We start from the raw sequence: 20,811 nt of genomic DNA, 5'->3' as shown, positions 1-20,811 counted from the left end.
ACCTTTCTCTAACTGATTTCTGGTTTGAGTCTATGGTGGTCTAAGAGCAGACACTGTATGCTTTCTATTCTTTCAGATTCATTAAGGTGTGTTTTATGGCCCCGATGTGGTCTATCTTGGTGGCCATTCCACGTAAGCTTGAGAAGAATGTGTATTCGTCCATTGTTGGATGAAGCCGTCTATAGAAGACAGTTATATTCAGTTGGTTGATGGTGGTTCAGTTCAACTCCACTGGCATCAAGATGCCCCATTTCTGTTCCTTGTACTCAGGCTCCATGTAATCAAGTCTTGTCTCCTGCAAGACTTTGGGCTCCTTGAGAGAAGGACCTTGCTGAGTTGGTCAGGAATCCCAGGGGGAGATGCCATTACCCCATCCCAGGGCCTGGTACATGGTGAGCATTCAGGAGACATTTGGCACAGCAGACCCCCATGTGCAGAATTCTCTACCACACCAAAATCAAGGGTGGCCGGTCCTATAAGCCCAACACCCACAGGCTCTGTGCCAAGGACAGAATTTGCTGTGGGCACCAAGGTCCAGGAACAAAAGCAGAAAAGCCCACCGCCCCTAACAGTCATCACAGCAGCTGGCATGTACTAAGCCTCTCCTATGGGTGTGGCAGGTGCTCAGCCCTTCACATGGATTATCTCTTCACTGGTTCTCAGAGGCAACCAAAGCGTGGTGCCCAGAGCATCAGCAGTAGAACCTAGGAATGTGTTAGAAATGCAAATTCCCAGGCCCCACCTAGACTTGCTGAGTCAGAACCTCCCAGGGTACGGCCCAGCAGTCTGAGTTTTGACACGTCGCCCTGGAGGTCCTAATACATGCTCAAGCTTGAGCCTCTGGTCTAATTCTACCCTCACAATAATCCTAGGAGAGCTGGGAACTATTGTCATCTTCCCGGTTTTACTAAAGAGGGCACTAAAGCTTAGTGATGTCAAGAGACTTGTCCAAGATCACACAGCTAGTGCGGGACAGAGACAAGATTGTCTTTGTGGCTCCAGATGGGAACTCGCCATGACCCCTGCACTACCGTTTCCTCTAGTACAGCCTGTGCCTTGGTTTAAGATCTTCCCCCTGGGGTCCAGGTGTGGGATTGAGGGGTCAGGGGTCACCACTCAGGAAGTGGCTCAATGGGTCAACAAGTCATCCCCGACACCCGCCCACACTGCCCTCTCCCCACCCCACACAGGCCCACCCATCCTGGGAGGAGGCGTGGGAACAGGCCAGGGGTAACTGCAAGGAGGTAGAGGACTTGGCATCCAGTCCTCCAGCGCCAGTAGGCAGGGCCTCACCGTCCTTCCACAGGTCGGCCACAAACTTGTCCGAGGAGGCATTGAGGAGGGAAGTCACGTTGTCATTCAGCGGGTCCATGTTCTTGGTCAGCCAGGCACTGGCATTGTAGTCCACCTGCCAAGGATCCCACCACTGGTCAGGTGTTTCTGCTTCAGTTACAAACTAAGGGCAGGGCCCACGGCCTCCTGTTTCCCTCCCGGATCCTCCCAGGTCAGAGCGGAAATGGCATTAGAGCCGCCATGATGGGAATCCGCAAACACCAATGAAGAGACTGATAGATCAGTATGTTAAAGGGCCCTGTGCATGGTGGGGCATCAGCCAACAGTAGCCATTGCCGAGCTATCCTTGCCTTCTCTTAGCAAGCTTCTGGAAGCCTCCTTTCTGCAGAGCCCGGAAGGATGGCTGTGACCTCCTAAAGGTGTAGGGCTTTGGGGGATGGCAAACACTCTCCCTCACACCCAAAGATCTTCTCTCATGGGGAGAAGACCGGGCAACAATTAAATTACATTTGAGGATCTCATTTCCCATCTGTGATGAATGTAGTTTGGGTAACTTGGAGATTCTGATATACGGATATAAAGAAAAAGGATACATAGAGCTTTTTAAATTCCTAACTTGAACACTGACAGTGGCCAAACTCTTAATACTATTATTGTGACTATGAAATGGAAAGAACTTGTAAAATAACTCTGGTGGGTTATTACGGGATGTGGGTTAGGATGATGATAGCCAGGCCTGATGGGAGAGGGAAGTAAAAAATATCACTTGGAAAGTAGGGAAAAGAAAAGTGTTACTCTAGGTGCTTAAGGGAACGTACACTCCCTTGAATATAAGGTAGGAGTTGGCAAGCGTTTTTGGTACAAGGCCCAGATAGTAAATGTTTTCAGTTTTGTAGGCCACAACGTCTTTGTCACATACTGTCACAAGCCATCAAAGACATTATGTAAATTAATGGACGTGGCTGTGTGCCCATAAGACTTTATTTACAAAAACGGGCTGTGGGCCAGATTTGGCACATGGGCCGTGGTTTGCCAACCCCTGGTATAGGGCATTGCCTGTTTGTATGCGGCAGTTGGGGGGCGGGTAGGGGAGAGAGAATAAAATACTCAGATTCTGCAAGCCAGACTAAGCTGTGTCTTTTCTACACTATCCAGGACCCTCAGGAGCTATGGGCGAAGGTCCTATCTATTTACAGCTATCACATGATGATCATCATTATGAAGAAGAAGGATGAAGAGAGAAGTAGGGAGGGAGGGAGAGGAGGAGAAGGAGGCAGAGGGGGAATGGAGGAAGAAGAAGAAGGAGGAGGAGGAGAAGGAGAAGGAGAAGAAGGAGGAGGAGGAGAAGAAGAAGGAGGAGGAGGGGAAGAAGAAAAAGGAGGAGGAGGAGGAGGAGGAGAAAAACGAGGAGAAGAAGGAGAAGGAGGAGGAGGAGAAGAAGGAGGAGGAGGGGAAGAAGAAAAAGGAGGAGGAGGAGGAGAAGAAAAATGAGGAGAAGAAGAAGGAGGAGGAGGAGGAGGAGGGGGAGGGGGAGGAAAACAACCATCATCTATTTCCCTGGACAGCACAGGCAGGTAATAGGAAACTCAAGGCTGTGATAAGGGAGACTTTTGTTGGAAGGGTGTGAAGGTGTGTTTATTGGCCATCCCACCCCAGTTGGCCCTTCCTGTTGGGTTTAAGTTGTAGCGGGAAGGATTCAGAGTCTACACAAGGAAGAATCGCCTGGCTACCTTGGTTGGAATAGGTTACAGAGGTTAGAATAGATACACAATTATGTCTTAGGACATATATCTCTTACAGACACTCAGACAAATCATGCATAGGACTCGCTTGGATTGATTTACACCAGATGCCTTTGGGCTCTGCCATTCCCTAACTACTCCCACTCTGACGCCCCGCCTGGTCCCCGGGGACAGGGAGAGCCCTGGGGCCCATGGCTGGTACCTTCCCGGCATAGTGGATGATGGAGAACTCTGTTTTGTCCTTGAGCTGCTTGGGCTTCTGAAACTTGGGGTGGTTGCCCTGCTCCGTGCACAGCTTCTCCACGAAGGACTTGTCTGTGGCTTTGGGGAACCAGCACTCCTCGTCCAGCAGGGCCAGCACACCCGGAGGGTTGTTCTGTGGAAAGCAGGGAGGGTGGGATCACAGCTAGGGCGCTCAAGCCTCGGGCTTGCCGGAAAGAGCTGGCCGCCGCAACGCACCGTAGGCAGCCCCTACCTCTGTGACCATATCTGCCTACAAAGTTGGATTTATGCCTCCCACGCCTACGAGTCTATCCTCAGATGGCCTGTGGCCGATGGACCCACACTGAGGACAGAAGGGCAGGCGCCAACAGAACGTGTGCAATTCTGCCCCCTCGTGGACAGTACACGCGGAACAGCACAAAGATCTCAGGCTTGAATTTGATGCTTTGCATAGAAATTCACCTCAGGGTTCTTCTCTGCGGCCCAGACAGGCCAGGAGCACAGCCAAATTCACACCTGCCATTCACTTTGGTGGAAATGGTCTTCATTTCGCTAGAGAAGTATTTCTTTTCTTTTTAATGTAAGCTCTACACCCAACGTGGGGCTTGAACTCATGACCCCCGAGATCAAGAGTCACATGCTCCACCGACCCAGCCAGCCAGGCACCCTGAGAACTATTTCTTCACTGCTCTGTCCAAAGCAGGCCTCCTTAAATCATTCTCCGCAGAGGCCTTATCAGAGAAGTTTTAGTGGGTTTCTTTGTCTGTCTTGTTTCTTGGTCTGCTCCTTCAGGAAGGGCAGGGACTATGTCCATCTTGTTCATGGTTACATCTCCGGCCCCTAAGAGAGGGCCCGGCACAGAATAGGTGCTCAGTAAAGAGTCATTCAACAGTGACTTATTGTGCACCTACTGTGGCCATGGTTCTAAGGAGTTGGGGATCCATCAGTGAGAAAAACAAAGACCCCTGCCTTTGGGAATGAATGAGTCAGAGAGGGGGAAGACAAGGAAGGGAATAGGGAGAGGGGAGGGGAAAAGGCAGAAGGGAGGGGAGGACAGGGGAGGAGAAAGGAAGGGAGGAGAGGGGAGGGGAAGGGGAAGGGAGGGGAGGGGAAGGGAAGGAGGGAGGGGAGGAGAGGGAAGGGGAAGGGAGGAAGGGAGGGGAGAAAAGGGGAAGGGAGGGGAGGGGAGGCAAGGGGAAGGGGAAGGGAGGGAGGTAGGGGAGGGAAGGGGGAGGCAGGGAGGGAAAGGGAAGGGAGGGAAGAAGAGGGGAAGGGAGGGAAGGGGAAGGAAGGGAAGGGAGAGGGAGGGAGGGAGGGAGGAGAGGAGAGGGAAGGGGGAGTGAAGGGGAAGGGAGGGAGGAAGGGGAGGAGAGGGAAGGGGAAGGGAGGGAGGAAGGGGAGGAGAGGGAAGGGGAAGGGAGGGAGGAAGGGGAGGAGAGGGAAGGGGAAGGGAGGGAGGAAGGGAGAAGGGAGGGAAGGGGGAGGGAAGGGAGGGAGGGGAGGGGAGGGGAGAGAAATAAGAAAAGGAAATGCCTTTGCCAGCACACTGCGGGTTAAGGGAAGCGTGCTGGAGCTCGCAGGGACTCGGTGGGGAGGGGCGAAGGCAGGGTCCACATGCAGGCGGTCAAGGCCGCATGCGAGTGAGAGGCGAGCCCTCACCGGCCGCTCGATGAGCTCGATGCAGGGCTGCAGGTCGAGGCCGAAGTCGATGAAGTTCCACTCGATGCCCTCGCGCTGGTACTCCTCCTGCTCCAGGATGAACATCGTGTGGTTGAAGAGCTGCTGCAGCTTCTCGTTGGTGTAGTTGATGCACAGCTGCTCGAAGGAGTTCACCTGCGCCCACGAGAGGGGTGGGGGAGGGGCGTCCTGGTCAGGGGACACCGGGGCCAGGGGAGCTCTGCCCGGCGAGAGCCCCTTGCCTGCCACCCTTGTGTCCTTTCCACAAGAGCCCGTCTGCCATTTCAGGGCCCAGAGAGGGCTTGTCCCCAGCGAAGGCTGCCTAGAGTTCGTGGCAGAGGACTGAAGAGAGAGGTGGCAGGGATCAAGCCTCGCCTATCGCACCCAGCCGCAGCTCTGGCCATCTCACTTCCAGAAACCAACGCGCTTCCTACACCCTCGAGGATCTCACCTCAGCTAGACAGCCTCCCACCCTAAGTCGTCATCGGCCTGCCTTTCTCCAAAATAATGACTTCTCCGAGGGGAAGCTTCTGCCCAAAGAGCCGAGACCACGGCTGTCATGATCCCTCCAAGCTGTACCTCAAAGATCTCAAATCCAGCAATGTCCAGGATCCCCAGGAACGAAGCCCCTTGCCGGTGGGTCTTGTCTAGGGCTTTGTTCACGCGGCTGAGTATCCAGCGGAAAAGGCGTTCGTAGGTGGCCTTGGCTAGAGCCTCTACGGCAAAGTCTGCCTGTGGGGAGAAGTGAGGGAACAGGTTCATCTCCAGTGGGCTGTCTTTTCATATGAGCCCGGCTGGCAGCTCAGATTTTTATTCCTCTTCTGCCCGTAATCAGTTCTCGAAAAATAAACATCAACAAAAAAAGAAATTACGCCATCCCTGTAACTAGTAGAAAAGTGGCAGTAAGGAAGAGAGTGGCCAGACTTAAGGAATGACTGTGTGGAGAATTAAACACTTCTTGTCAGAGGAACCTGGAACAGGGGAGAGCCTGTTCCTTCCCAGGGGCAATTTAGAGGTAGTCAGTTCTGCCTCTAGAAAGGGTACACAGTCATTTCTAAAAATGTATCTTTTAGCTCTGACTTTGGATGCACAACTAAGAAAGCAGGATGAGATCATGAGTGAGGTACTCTGCTGTTCTTGTTCAGTAGTGGATCTTCAAAACCTGACATGGGACTTTGAGTATTCCAGTATTGGAGGGTTGAGATATAAAGAGAAGGACAGATGGATAAAAAGATAGATGGATGGATGGATGAACAGATGGATGCATGGATGGGTGAATGGATGGATAAATGGAGGGATGGAGGGATGGAGGGATGGATGGATGGATAGTTGAACGAATAAATGGATGGATGGATGGATGGGTGGGTGGGTAGGTGGATGGATGGATGGATGGAAGGAAGGAAGGAAGCATGGATGGATGGAAGCAGGGATGGGTGCATGGATGGATGAACAGATGGATAGATAGTTGAACAGATAAATGGATGGGTGGATGGAAGGATGTATAGATGAACAGATGGATGCATGGATGGGTGAATGGATGAATGGATGGATAAATAGATGGATGGAGGGATGGAAGGAAGGAGGCATGGATGGTGGGTAAATGGATAGATAAATGGATGGCTGGATGGCTGGATGGATGAACAGATGGATGCATGGATGGGTGAATGGATGGATAAATGGAGGGATGGATGGATGGATGGATAGTTGAATGAATAAATGGATGGATGGGCAGGTGGATGGATGGATGGATGGAAGGAAGGAAGGAAGGAAGGAAGGAAGGAAGCATGGATGGATGGAAGCATGGATGGGTGCATGGATGGATGAACAGATGGATAGTTGAACGGATAAATGGATGGGTGGATGGAAGGATGTATAGATAAACAGGTGGATGCATGGATGGGTGAATGGACGGATAAATGGATAGATGGATGGATGGATGGATGGATGGATGGAGAGATGGAAGGAAGGAAGCATGGATGGGTGAATGAATAGATGGATGAACAGATGGATGGAAGAGTCTGCAGAAAAATATGCAAGCTCAGGAATAAATGTCACACACAAAAACAAACAGCAAATGCATCATTACCTGTTCTTTTGTTTGAGCTTTCTGTACTACATCCCGCCCAACCTTGATACGTGGGGTCAGGATAGATCTGGTGAAATCTGTCACATTAATTCCCATGAGGTGGCAAACTTTCTGAGCAGCTGGATGGAGAAAAAAAAAGCACATTAAGTGTATCACCAAAGAGAAAGCTTAGGAACGAAGGCACATCACCTGGGATACTGGTGATCTGTGTATGCAATGGATACTTTTTGAGAAATGGAGCATGATGTAGTGAACATAGCATGAAAGGGTCCTGAAAACTGCTGTCATTGGTGACCTCATCCCCAATGTTTTGCTAAGTGGCAATGATGGGGTGGGATGGGGCCATGTGCTTTGGGAAAAGCTATTTAACTTCCTAGAGTCTTGCTTTTCTCAGTTCATAAAGACACAGCCATTTGGTACCTTGTTGGGTTGTCAATGAGATGAAACGAGGGAAGGCACGTAAAGTGCCTGGCACATGGTCAACTATCAATAAATGTGTCCCACTACGCCAAGATATGCATTGCATCGTTATGTGTGGTGGAAAATACCGGAAACTACTTAAATGTCCATTAATATGGGAGCGAACAAATGTACCATGAATACCAAACAGCAGTTAAAAGGAACGACTCTCTTTCTCAACTGGGGATAATTTTGCCCCCAGGGGACATCGGGCAATGTCTGGAGAAATTTTTGATTGTCACACTAGGGGGCGCTACTGTTGAAAAACCCTGATCCAGACAAGGGTGAGCAGAGAGAAAAACAAGTTGCAGAATGCTGACTCCCAGGTGAAATCACTTATGTACATTAAAACCACACTCACAAAGCAACCCTATATATGGTTTAGATACATGTGTGTGAAAAGCCTAAAATACAACTGGAAGGGGACATAGTAACATACAGCTGTGGTTGCCGGGAGACAAGGAGGTGACTGGGACGTCAACGTGGGCTAATTCATGTTAACGACCAGGCAGTATTAGAACATATTCACAAATGCCACTTCTGGATGGTGGATTCTTGTAATATTCATGTATTTCTTCTCTTAAAACTCGTCCTCAAAAGAAAATCATCATCCACTATTACTGTTTGCTCAACACGAAGGCTACTCTTGTCTGATGGCTTGCCTATGCGTGGTGGACGATCCGCGGTGTGGTTTTAGGATTTTTTTCCCTGTCTTTGCAAGGGGTGTGTTTTTGTTTTTTGGTTTTTGTTTTGTTTTTTGTTTGGTTTTGTTTGTTTGGGTTTTTTTTTGTTGTTTTTTTGGTTTTTTTTGGTTTTTGTCTTTCCCTGAAGTTGTCTCCTGGGTGGGAGGAGACCTTTAACTCGCCATATTTCGGAGTATGCGACACCAGAAACCACTGGCAGGGCCTGTGGAGGGTAAGCTCTGGGGAGCTTCAAAAACAACGCAGTATATAGTCTGTGTGGGGCGTGTTCAGACAACAGGTAGACAAGTCAGGAACTTGCTCTCCATTCGGCTCAGCCACCAACAAGCACGGGGGATAGATAACCAAGCAACCTTTCCACAACACAAAACACTGCAGGTATTAGCAGGTAGGGCTGGCATACTGAGAAACAAACAAACAAACCAGGATGCCTAGTTAAGCCTTTATTTCAGAGAAACAACCAACATTTAAAAATTATAGTTAGGTCCCAAACACTGCATGGAACATACAATATATTATAGAGTGATACATTTTATAATAAAAAATGTTGGTTGTGCATCTGAAACTTGAATTTAACTGGGTATCTTCTATTTTATCTGGCAACTCTAACTGCGGGGAAACTTGGGGTCTGTGTCCCCCACGTGAGGAATGGGGCTGTTCCTGTCTAGTTTGCCGATGAATCCCAGGGCCTGGCGTATGGTGCAGGCTCAAAAATATTTGCTTAACAAAATTAACAAACAGGGGGTTATAGAACTGATGGTCCCTAAGGATCCTGTGTGATCTAAAACTATTAGCTTTCCTCGCCCACACTCTGATTCAAGAACTTCCCACTGTAGGATCTTCAGCAATAAAAAGTCTCGGACAGAAGTCAGTGAAAATAACTTAGTTTAGCTCTTGTTAATAACCGTATCCAAAAAACCACCAAACGCTCCTTCCCATCACAGACGTTGTCAGTTATTGGGACAAGGCAGCAAGCACCTGTGTTATCCGGCATTGATGCTTGGTCTGTGTTTCTTTCCTTCTTGAAGACAATATTTCCAAGCTGCAGGACGGACGACACCACCTTCAGTATGGCTGGGTGAGGACAGAAGAGAAGATAAGGCACAGACCTCAACACCGAGGGGCCGTGGAGGTTTAGAATCTACAAGTTATTGGGGACCTTAGAGTCAGCCTACATCTTTCTCGAAAGAAGACTCAGTTCTGAGCTCCTAAGTCTAGGAAAGAGGCAAACTAATCTAATACCATGCTAACAGGGTAGAAAACCTGGCTGGGGGTAGCAGAATATGTTCAGATGCTTGCTGGCAATCTTGTGCTCAAAGGAACACCGTGAAGCAGGGGCTGGCACACTACAGCCGATGGACCAACTCTGGCCCACTGCTTGTTGTTGTCAATAAAGTTTTATCGGAACACAGCCATAATGATTCATTTACGTATTGTCAATAGCTGTTGGCTGCTCCAAGGGCAGAGGTGAACAGTTGCAACAGAGATCAAATGGCCCACAAATGCTAAAGTATTTACTTACGCGACCCTTTACAGAAAATGTTTGTCAACCGCCACTATACAGCAAGAAGAATGAATGAGTTACCACCATAAACAACAAAACTGATGTATCTCACATATGCTGAACAAAAGATGCCAAAGGCAAACAATAAAGTAACTATGTAAGTCCACTTACAGAAAGTTCAAGAACAGGAAAAACTATGGCGTTAGAAGTCAGGATGATGGTTATCCTTCATTGGTGGAATCTACTAGAAGGGCTATGGGGAAGCTTTGGGGCTCTGTTGGTGTTCTCTTAGTTAAAATGATTACTAGCAGTACAGGTGTAATCAGTCCGTAAAGGTTAATTAAACTGTGCACCTATGATATACATGATTTTCTAAATGTAAATTATATGTCACTAAAAGTTATTTAAAAAGCAACAAAACAAAGCAACAATTCCCTTGCTTCTCAATGTAGTCTGGCTAAGTATACAAGATGCTCATGCGAGGATTGAGAAGGGGGTAATTTTTTCCCCCTTGACAGCCAGGTGTCTCCAGACAAAATAATGTGTCCCCAGACCCTTGGAGCCCTTCTGACTCCGTACTCAGCCCATGTTACTATTAAAATGGCGCCTATGTCTGAAATCCCCTCAAGACCATGAGTGACTGGCGAATGGGGGGCTGTCCTATCATCTCTGCATTCTCAAAGCCTACTTAAGGGTCCAGATACACATGGGGAGACAGGGAAGATGCATGGGGGGGGGTGCAGGATGGAAGGAAGGATGGAAAATGGAGTAAACAATGGATAAATAAATCAATGGATGGATCAATACACTGATGGGTTGATCAATGGATTGACAAATGGATGGACTAAATGATGGGCAGATGGATGGATGGATGGATGGATGGATGGAAACAGAGATGACTAATTAATACAAACATTAAAAAAAACCATACTAAACGGGCTTTGTAAAGTATTAGGTGCCATGCTAATAGTTTTTTCAATGTTTATGTATTTGAGAGAGAGAAAGAGTGGGGGAGGGGCACACAGAGAGGGGAGAGAGAATCCCATGCAGGCTCCACACTGCCAGCAGAGAGCCCCATGCAGGGCTTGATCTCACAAAATACAAGACCACTACCTGAGCCAAAATCAAGAGTAGGATGCTTACCCGACTGAGCCACCAGGGCGCCCTGCTATACTAATGGTTTCTGAACTCGAAGTTTAAACTAAGAATTGCTGAAGTGACTCCAGAGCCCAGGGAAGCCGTCTAACTCAGGGTTCTCAACCTTGGCACTATTGAAACTGGGGGCCAGATAAATCACTCATGGGGCTGCCCTGTGCCTGTCTGTAGGATGTTCAGCAGCACGCCTGGTCTCCCACCACTAGGTGTCAGTAGCGTTCCCTCTTCTGAGTTCTGAGACCAAAAAACGCCCCCTAGGAGGCCAATCTCCCCAGATTAAGAACCGCTGGTCTAAATGAATAAAGCAAACTGAGGGGGACTGTGGGGACGCATGGGAGCCACAGCCCCACCCGAAGGGGTACAGCTGGACTCTAGTCATGCAGCAAGTCCGGTGCTGCTCCCAGGCCGATGTATCCAAAGCGGATGGAAACCCAGATTCTTTTTTTTTTTTTTTTTTTTTTCAACGTTTATTTATTTTTGGGACAGAGAGAGACAGAGCGTGAACGGGGGAGGGACAGAGAGAGAGGGAGACACAGGATCGGAAACAGGCTCCAGGCTCTGAGCCATCGCCCAGAGCCCGACGCAGGGCTCGAACTCACGGACCGCGAGATCGTGACCTGGCTGAAGTCGGACGCCCAACCGACTGCGCCACCCAGGCGCCCCAGAAACCCAGATTCTTAATGTGAAACCTACTCATGTTTAAATGCTGGGAGCCAACTTACAACAACTTTGAAGCCTGTGTAGGTCGATCCCTCCCTGTGGGCTCAGGCCCCATCGCGCTGCTTTTTCTGGTACCGATAATGGGATCACAGAAATGGAAGAACGGCCACCATACTCAGGCCACAGGAACTGAACCATCCGAAAGAGTGCCAGTGGGCAGCAAAGTGGCTGGAAGGGGCTACACCAAACGCAAGGGCGGCGAGGGCTGGCGTTCTGGGGTGAGTGCCAGTCTGGGGTGGTCTGGTGAGTGAAACCAGGCACTCTGGAGTTAGAAAACCCCAGCTGCACCGTGCTGAGCCTCAGTTTCCCCGTCTGCAAACTGGAGCACGTGCTTCAAGAAGTTTCTGTCCAGACGGTGGAGGAAAGCAAGGAGCCTGGCCCGGCGGGCACTGAACAGCCACCTACAGTGGCTTGTACCCCAGAAGATGTGTCCAGCCGGAAGCTGGGAACGTGAACTTCCACAGAAAGAAGAGCCCTGCAGAGGTAACTAAGTCAAGGATCTCAGGTGAGATCATCTTGGATGAACCTGGTGGGCCCCAAATCCAATGACAAGGGTCTCGGTAGCAGAAGAGGAGAGGACACGCCCAGTTGGAAGCAGGCACGGGGTGGGTTTCCTCCGGAAGGAGCGAGCTGTGCCAACACTATGACTTTGGGCTTGTGGCCTCCAGAGCCGCGAGAAAATCAATTTCTGTTGTTTGAAGCCCCCAGGTCTGTGGTTATTTGTTCGAGTAGCCACAGCGAACGGACATACCGCCCTTATTTACGGAAGAATAAGAAAGAGGGTTTTCTAACACGTGGCCTAAGCACTGCCAAGGGTACCCAGAACGGATGATTCTAGGTGACGGGCAAAGCTTTCTAAAAGTTTGGATCGTTAGGCATTTATTGTAACTTACTAGAAATAGTAAGGACATACAATCAGTGATTGTACAGAAATTGTTGTTTCGGACAAAGTTCAAGCGGTATAGAGCTACAGAAATCTACACTGTCCACGCTAATTGTCGGCCAACGATAATATGGCTGGGGCCTGGAGGTGGAGTCACTTACAAACGAGGACATCTGGGAAATGGATCTAGACAGTCCCTGGGAGGGTCTGTCTGGGTGCCGGAGCTAGCTGCCAGGGGGTTCGTATCCTGGCCCTAGTCTTACTGGCTGTGTGACCTCAAGTCAGGTATCAGCCTCTCTGGGCCCCTGTTTCACCATTTGAAGGCCCAACAAAACATCCACCTCCTAGGATCGTCATGTGGAGTAAATCCAAAGCACCTCAACGCGGTCAGTACCCAAGAAACATCAGTTGCTGGGATGTTACGATGGTTCCAGTCCTCTACTGCTGCTAACTCTCTATGTGGCCTGGGCAAGTACTTGTCCCTCACAAGAGCTCCAGGAACCAGAGGGGGTGGTTCCTGGGGCGCTCCAGGGGTTGCACTGATCCCCCCTGCTCAGCCCCATTCTCCTTCAGCTTCTCGGTGGGGCATTGGGAGCAGCTCTGGCGTTCTAACTGGGGCTGCTGTGCATTTTTCTAATCATTCATTTACTTCTCTTTCCTGCAGTTTACTAGGAAATGATTTCACAAATGCAACATCAACTTTCCTTGGGGCACCTAGGTGGCTCAGTCGGTCAAGCGTCCAAACTTCAGCTCAGGTCATAATCTCACGGCGCGTGAGGTCAAGCCCCGCATTGGACTCTGTGCTGACAGCTCAGAGCCTGGAGCCTGCTTCCGATTCTGTGTCCCCCTCTCTCTGTGCCCCTCCCCCGCTCATGCTCGCTCTTGAAAATAAATAAAAACATTTTAAAAAAAAATCAACTTCCCTTGCCATAAACAGATGGCAACTATAAAAATAAATACAGGAAAAGGAATAATATTATCAAATTCCAGCAAGATGCCAGGCCTGGAGTCTGCTCTCCGGGGTGAAAGGGGACATTAGCAAGTGCCAGAGAGGGGCTGAGGACTTAGTGGGTGCCACTCTGCTACTCTCTTCCTTGAAAGTCATCAGGAGAGCTGAAAGGAGCAGAGAAAGCAAAACATCCTGCAGTGGGATTCCACGTGACTAGTAATGCCACGAGTCCACGTTTCAGAATACACCGGGCTCCTTCTAGCCTCAATTCCCATACCTTGGTTCTGACAGGGATTTTTGGAAGGGTTTAAAGGACAAAAACCACATCCCCACAGACAAAAACAGAGCACAGAGGACCACACAGTGGGGCTTGGGAGTCCCTGAGGCCCCAGAGGGAGTCCTAGCTCTTCCGGCTGTGTGTCCTTGGGCAAGTTCCTTCACTTCTCCGTGCCTCAGTTTCCTCATCTGCAAACTGGGGATAACAGTGGCCACATCGTCGGGTTCTTTCAATACTAAGTAATGGGGGCGCCTGGGTGGCTCAGTCGGTTAAGCATCCGACTTTGGCTCAGGTCATGATCTCATGGGTTGTGAGTTCGAGCCCCGTGTCGGGCTCTGGGCTGACAGCTCAGAGCCTGGAGCCTGTTTCGGATTCTGTGTCTCCCTCTCTCTGCCCCTCCCCTGTTCACACTCTGTCTCTGTCTCTCTCAAAAATAAATAAACATTAAAATTAAAAAAAAATACTAAATAATGCATATAAAGCACTTCTACTGCTGTGTCACCTGACATCTTCACTTTAAATGTATTAGAAGCATTTCCATATGAGTCAATACTGTTCTAAAACAATTTAGAAGACCCTATCGATTTCTTTCTTAAGGCCCAATGGTAATTGAGTAAATCCTCACTGGTCAAAGTTTTAGTTTGTTCATTTTTTTTTTATCATTTAAAACTGGACACCTTGGTACCTTTTTTTGAAAAGAGGCTCTCGCAAATGTCTGGCATACAGCAAGTATTTAATCGTTAGCTGTTCATGTGTGTAGTTGTTTGTTTTTTTTTTTTTTTTTTTCCAAAGCCAAGATCAGAAGTAAAAAGGACTCGTGTCCCAAATAAAATGAATCATTCTGGGAGAGCCCATGCCATTCAGGAAGGGATGCTGTTAATATTGGGCTCTGATGTGGGGCTCTGGCCAAAATCCACAACCACCACCCATTTGTCAACTGACCCACGGAGCCTTTTTTTCTGGGCCCCCAGTTATCTCCGGGGAAGCTGTCTCTCCCTCTATGCTGCATCGCAGCAACCCTAGCACTATTCTGGGGCTCCAAAGGGGTGTGGGCGTGGGAAGGAAGAAATATTTTCCACAACCATGTCCTGGTGTTCCCAAAAGAGATTAACCTTGAACACTGGGGCACGTCTAACCCAGAAGGCAAAGAATTTCTTAAAGCCCAGTGTGGAAACCAAGATTATCTCTCTGGGCTTTCTTGATCTCAGAACCAAATGTGTTTCTTGGTCACGGGCTGGTGTCATTGATTGGTACTGGCCTATCACCAGAACTGCCTTTCCAGGAAGAGAACAAGTAAACCCGCTGCCTCAGATATGCCCCCCACTCCCCGCCTATCCTCTGCCCATGTGTTCTTGACGAGACCAACCACCTCTCTGTTTCCAGCTCCAAAATGGAGTAGAGACCATAACATAAGCCTCTCAGAGTTTTCCATAACCCCGATCATTGTGAATAACTCAGGAATATGCACCTAAGAAATATCAGCCTACTCTATTCAGGGACTCAGGCAGGGATTCCAATCTGTTCTTTCCTGCTGGACATAAACCCAAGGGATGTGAGGGCTGGCGCTACAGCAGCCATTCTGCCCCCAAGAAACTGCAGCCTACCTAAAGACAATATTGCTGAGAGACCAGGTTCCAGAGACACTCTTCGAGCCCATCGAACTCCTTGTACCTGAAACCCATATCCCTGAACTTTCCAGCTCTGCGAGATCATTTTCCTTTTCGCTTAAGCCAATTTGGGTCATTTGTAACTGAAAAAGCCCTAACATATGAAGCTGCTTTTCTAAAACACCAATAAACTACATTAAGGTAATGTTCACTTTCCTTCTTCTTCTTCCTTTTTTTTTTTTTTTTTTTTTTTTTTGAGGGTGTCTGGTGGGTGGGGGTGGGGAGGGGCGGAGCAGAATTCAGCAAGCAGAAATCTGTCCTTACCAGGGAAGGCTCTCTAACTAATGTTAGTGGCCCAGAGGGCATGAATCCGGGCCTCCTCGCCGGCACCCAGCCTGAAGGCATGAAGACTTACACAGCTGCTCCTCATCACTGAAGCCCATGATCGCCATGGCTTCCAGGGTTTCCTGGAACATCTCGTCATCCTGGGCAGCTGGGATGGGCACAAAGCCATTGGAGAGGAATGTGTAGTTGTTGAAGCCCTCCAAAAGCAAGTCGTCTGGAAGGAGAGGAAGATGGGGTGGTGGTCAGGAGGATGGACTTTGAACATGAGGCAGGAACCTGTCCCGAGACGTGGACGGTTTAAAACCTTCCGTCTGGTTCCATCACACAGAAGGCCTCACCAACCATCACTGGCCTAATACAGTGGTATAGGTTGTGCACTGCTCCAGGGTGCCTGGAAGCTAAAACCCAGTGTTGGCTCCCCTTGCTAAGCCATGTCCCTTGACACAGGCTTGCAGCTAGCTTGAGGAAGGCACACCTTTATCTCAATTGCCCAAGAGCACCCTGCCGTTAGGAACAATGTTGCCTGAAAAGCAAGATCAATCCTTATCCATCTATTTGTGAAAATTTATCAAATCGCTGGGGCGCCTGGGTGGCTCAGTCGGTTAAACATCCGACTTAGGCTCAGGCCATGATCTCACGGTCTGAGTTCGAGCCCCGTGTCAGGCTCTGTGCTGACAGCTCAGAGCCTGGAGCCTGTTTCGGATTCTGTGTCTCCCTCTCTCTCTGACCCTCCCCCATTCATGCTCTGTCTCTCTCTGACTCAAAAATAAGTAAATGTTAAAAAAAAAAAATTAAAAATAAATGTATCAAATCGCTAATTCCCATGAATTTTAAAAATCAACTACTACCAAAAGGTTTATAATAAAAACACCATTCCCTGTCTGCCCTTTTCCCAATTCCTACCTTACCCTATAGGTAACTCTTTGGGCCGTTTCTTCTGGCACTTACCACGATCTCTACATAATAGGTTTAATTTAATCACGTGTAACATACATTTGTATATACTATATAACATGTCCTATATTACATGGGCTTATATAAGTTATAATGTTATGTTTACATATCACGTATAATAGGCTATTTCTGGATATTTCAAGATGAGATCTTACCTACTGACCCCTCTATAATGGTGGATAAAGATTTAGCTCTCTCACAGCACCTCCCCTCACCTCCAACTATTTCCAGTCAAGGCGCTACATAAGTTGATATCAGAGCTTGTCAAATCTAGTCTGCTGGTTGTTTTTGTAAATAAACTTTTATTGGAACCCAGCCACTCTCATTTCCCTGTCGATCTTCTATGGCTGCTTTTACGTAACAGTGGCAGGCAGATTTGAGTTGCTGCAACGGAAACCGTACGGTCCTTTAGTAAAAACCATGTGGCCCTTTAGCAAAAACATTTCTGGCGACTCCTTGTTCCTATCGTGAAACATTGTTTATCATGAAACATTGTCCTCTGTAAAGTATATTCTGTGGTTACACTTAGTTGTTGCTACTCAGCTCTCTCTTCCCCTTTCTCTCCCCAAATTTATAATTGCTTCCCTTTTTCTTGTACTCTTTGCTTTTAGGACACCCTCTGGCACATCAAGCGTCCTCTTCCAGATCAATCTTTAACGAGGCTGGATTTGGTTGAATATTTTTGGAGGAAAGTCACTGAGATGCTTTTCTTTTTAAATAAAGGTCTTTTATGGGTCAAGTCACTTGGAAGGGCCTGATGTTAAAGTGACCCAAGACACCAGAAAACTCCAGCCTGTGGATTAGCCTTCATGCCTGATTAAAGTCACAAGGATCTGGGTCTTTGCCAAGATTTCACTCCGCAGACTATGGGTAAATTGACAGATATCTGATCTTCTCTAAAAGCCTCACCGTTTTCCAGATCTATCATCAAGAATAAAAATGGCCTGTAAGAATTTCAGTAGTTAGCCTTAAAGACTAGGGACAGAGCACAAAACTGGATCATTCTCCCTAAGCCGCCTCATAAGGTCCCACACTGTAACTGACAATTAATCTAATTTCCAAGGTACCACATATGTTTGGCACCTCCCCACTTTCCCCAGCGGCTGAACCTTGAAATACACCTCATCACAGCAAAGGTACCACCACACATATCTTTGTTGGCGATTTTCTTAAGCAAAAGGACTAACCCTGGGCCACAAAACCGATGGGAAACAAAGTCTGGATTGTCTTCATAACATTTCAGTCTTAAAATTATTACTAGAATTTAGACTGCACTATGTACCCATATTCCCTGGTAGATTCCTTTTTTTCAGGTACGTGATTTGCATATTCTTTTAAGCATATGCAAGAAAAAGGGGGGTTGGTTAGCAAATTGCGGTAAGTTCAGACATACACGCAATTTCCTACTGGAATCTGATATACAGTACATTGCATTTATGGGAAAAGTATCTCCCCTACCGTTGACAGATGTTAACCACACGTACTGTGGTGACCGTTTTGCAATATATACAAATATAGAATCATCACGTTGTATACCTGGCAGTAACATGTTACGTGTTAGTTATACCTCCGTAAAAATACTTTTTTTCCTACCACAGAGGTGAACAAACTATGGCATACTGCCTACTTTGTAAATAAAGTTTTAGAGTAATACAGCTATGCCCATGGGTTTACATATTGCCCATGGGAAGGGCTGAACCCCCCCCCCACTGGCTCCCCCCCCCCCCCCACAGTGATGCAACCTCACAGGTCACTTACTTTTCATCTTGTCCTTCACTCCAGCAATCAGGTAATAAAAGATGTGGAACGTCCTCTCGTCTCTGGCTTGGCGAATGGCCCGAGACTTCTCCAGCAGATCTGGTTTGGGAGGAGTTAAGAATTCCGGGGATACCACAGAGTGTCTCCTTTCGGGAACCCAACCTTCCTCCCCGTCCCTGTCTCACCAACTGAGGGAGGCGGGGCTCTTTTAAGCCTCGCCAACTATCGTGGGACGCAAAGGCAAATATTATGTGCATTGCCAATATAGGGAAACGGGGGCTCAGGGAAGGAGGTCGTTTTCCGAGAGCACACAGCTAGCAGGTGGCAAAGCCACGTGTGGGTGGCCAAAACCACCCTGGCCAAGGGGCTGGGGCTCAACTAGCCTGGGGAAAGGGAACGTGAGCACAGCCCTAATGAAGGAAAGGAGGGCCTGTTGCCCTGTGCAGGGGCAGGGAGACCACGGGGGTCCCGGAGGGTGGCGGAGGGCACATGGGCAGCTGGGAGGTTGCACCGGGTAGACTTCTTCTCCTTAAGGGTGACGTTGCAGGACCGTGGGGCAGGCCCTCCCGGAGCCCCAAAACCGGCCGGCAACTGCCTCTCCCTCCTGAGCCCAATGCCATCCGTGCGGCCTTAGAAGGCCCATAAACACCCAGGTCGCCGGCCCACCCCCGGAATTCCAGGTCAGCAGGCCTGGGAAGCACCGGGGGGTCTGCGTGTCGAGCAGGCGACGCAGGGAGCACACTGTCCCGGTCCCTGACCCGAAGGGCGGAAGCTGAGGGACGGGGCCTCTGCCCAGGATTTGCCACCAACACCAGAAATGAACAGCTGAGAAGCGTGTGTGAAGGGACCGGAGAACAGACCGTAAGACAGAATCTTCTTCTTCTTCTTCTGCCCCCCGAGAGGGGGCATCTCAGCCCAGAAAGGGGACCTGGTGTCAGCGTGGCTGGGCTGGCTGGAGGCCCGGGGCCCGCTTCCTACCGAACCAACGGGAAGCTGTGCCTGTAAAGCCTCGAGAATCTGAGCTCCACCGGCCCGCCAGTGCCCAGCTCCTGCTCATCCGCACCCCCGTGGAAGCTCGGGGCAGCTCCCAGAGTCGGGCCAGAGTTCCAGGACACCCAGCGAGCCCAGGGCCCAGGCCGGTGCCCCGCCCCCTCCCACAGCAATCCCTGCGTAAGGTTAGTGGTTATAAAAATACCACAAGGTCTACAATCTCTTTTCCCAACAGTTTCAGAAGTTTCTAGATTTGTGGACAGACCACTGTGGACATACTACAAACATTCTAGAAGGTTCTCAATGGCTCTGAGGGAGCCCACTGATAGTCCTGCAGCAAAAGACGTCATTGTTCTCCTACGGGGAACAAAGAGACGACAGAGAGCCTCGTGTGTGCTCGGCGGGTTTTACCACCAGCGGAGTTTTGGTTTCCAGAAGTTTCTGGGTTTTAGAATCTGTGGACCTATATTAGAAGAGGCCTTGTGAGGCAAAACCACTCTTCATGGCCTGAAACAGCAGAGCAGGGGAGAGGACACCATCTAATCCAGGGGACCTGGGGGGCACAGAGCAGAAATGCGTGGCCCTCTGTTCTTTAGCGGTTAGGGTTTTGCTGATTTTAATACAGTGATACAGAGTCTGGTTCTCACGTGTGACTTCAAGGAGCTCCCACTGGCTGTGGACACCTCCCTAGATGAATACAGACATCGTAGGCCAGACAAATACTGATTTTCTGGGGGGGGAAATGTCTGAGTGGGTTAAAATGGAAAATGACCCAGGAGAGCGATGATGTGACAGCCACGGATGTTCACTTCCGGCCAAGCCCTGGGCCAAGGGCCACGCGGGTCATTTCATTTAAATGACAATTTAAGAACCGCCCCATAGGTAGGTGCTGTTATCACCCCCCTTTCACTGGTGGCAAAAGTGAGGCTCAGAGGGGCGCCTGGGTGGCTCCGTCGGGTAAGCGTCCGACTTTGGCTCAGGTCATGATCTTGTGGTTCGGGAGTTCGGGTCCTGCATCAGGCTCTGTGCTGACAGCTCAGAGCCTGAAGCCTGCTTCGGGCTCACTTGCTCTCTCTGTCTCTGTGTCCCTCAAAAGTAAATAAACATTAAAAAAAATTTTTTTTTTTACATGAGGCTCAGAGAGGTCAAGTGACTTGCCCCAAGCCCCACAGCAAATGAGGCAGAGCTGAGAATGGACGGAGACCTGAGCCACTCCAAATCCCCCCCCGCCCCCCATCCAGGGCACCAAAATGCAACTAGAACATTCCCCAGGGTCCCAGGAGCCAAGCAAATGCTCCACAAGCAGCAATAAAAATACAACGTCCTTGGGCCTGAGAGGCACCTGCCATGCTTCTCAGTGGATCCGTCACTGGACCATAGACTTGGTCCCCGAGTCCGGACATTTCCAAGGGGCTCCGCTCTGCCATCCAGATTCTCTCCTTGGGGGCAGATTCTTCCTCCACCATTTCCTATCTCTGGGCTGGACACC

General features: G+C 49.2%; 1 protein-coding gene across 4 annotated transcripts in view; it reads right to left on the bottom strand.

Moving 5' to 3' along the window:
- MYH11 (myosin heavy chain 11) overlaps positions 1-20,811 on the bottom strand; it is a 126,192-nt gene that overhangs the window by 34,171 nt on the left and 71,210 nt on the right. For all 4 annotated transcript variants that reach the window (XM_045461423.1, XM_045461424.1, XM_045461425.1 and 1 more), the window contains 8 exons: positions 18,333-18,431; positions 15,691-15,834; positions 9,159-9,254; positions 7,021-7,139; positions 5,514-5,666; positions 4,917-5,090; positions 3,238-3,411; positions 1,294-1,408 (listed from right to left, as the gene is read on the bottom strand). In XM_045461423.1, coding sequence (XP_045317379.1) covers positions 1,294-1,408; positions 3,238-3,411; positions 4,917-5,090; positions 5,514-5,666; positions 7,021-7,139; positions 9,159-9,254; positions 15,691-15,834; positions 18,333-18,431 — 1,074 coding nt within the window. The remainder of the gene's footprint in view (positions 1-1,293; positions 1,409-3,237; positions 3,412-4,916; positions 5,091-5,513; positions 5,667-7,020; positions 7,140-9,158; positions 9,255-15,690; positions 15,835-18,332; positions 18,432-20,811) is intronic.

Source organism: Leopardus geoffroyi, chromosome E3, assembly GCF_018350155.1.
Source record: "Leopardus geoffroyi isolate Oge1 chromosome E3, O.geoffroyi_Oge1_pat1.0, whole genome shotgun sequence".
Taxonomy (NCBI): Eukaryota; Metazoa; Chordata; class Mammalia; order Carnivora; family Felidae; genus Leopardus; species Leopardus geoffroyi.
Note: the sequence above shows the minus strand (reverse complement) of the source record. Positions and strands in the feature narration are given on the sequence as shown.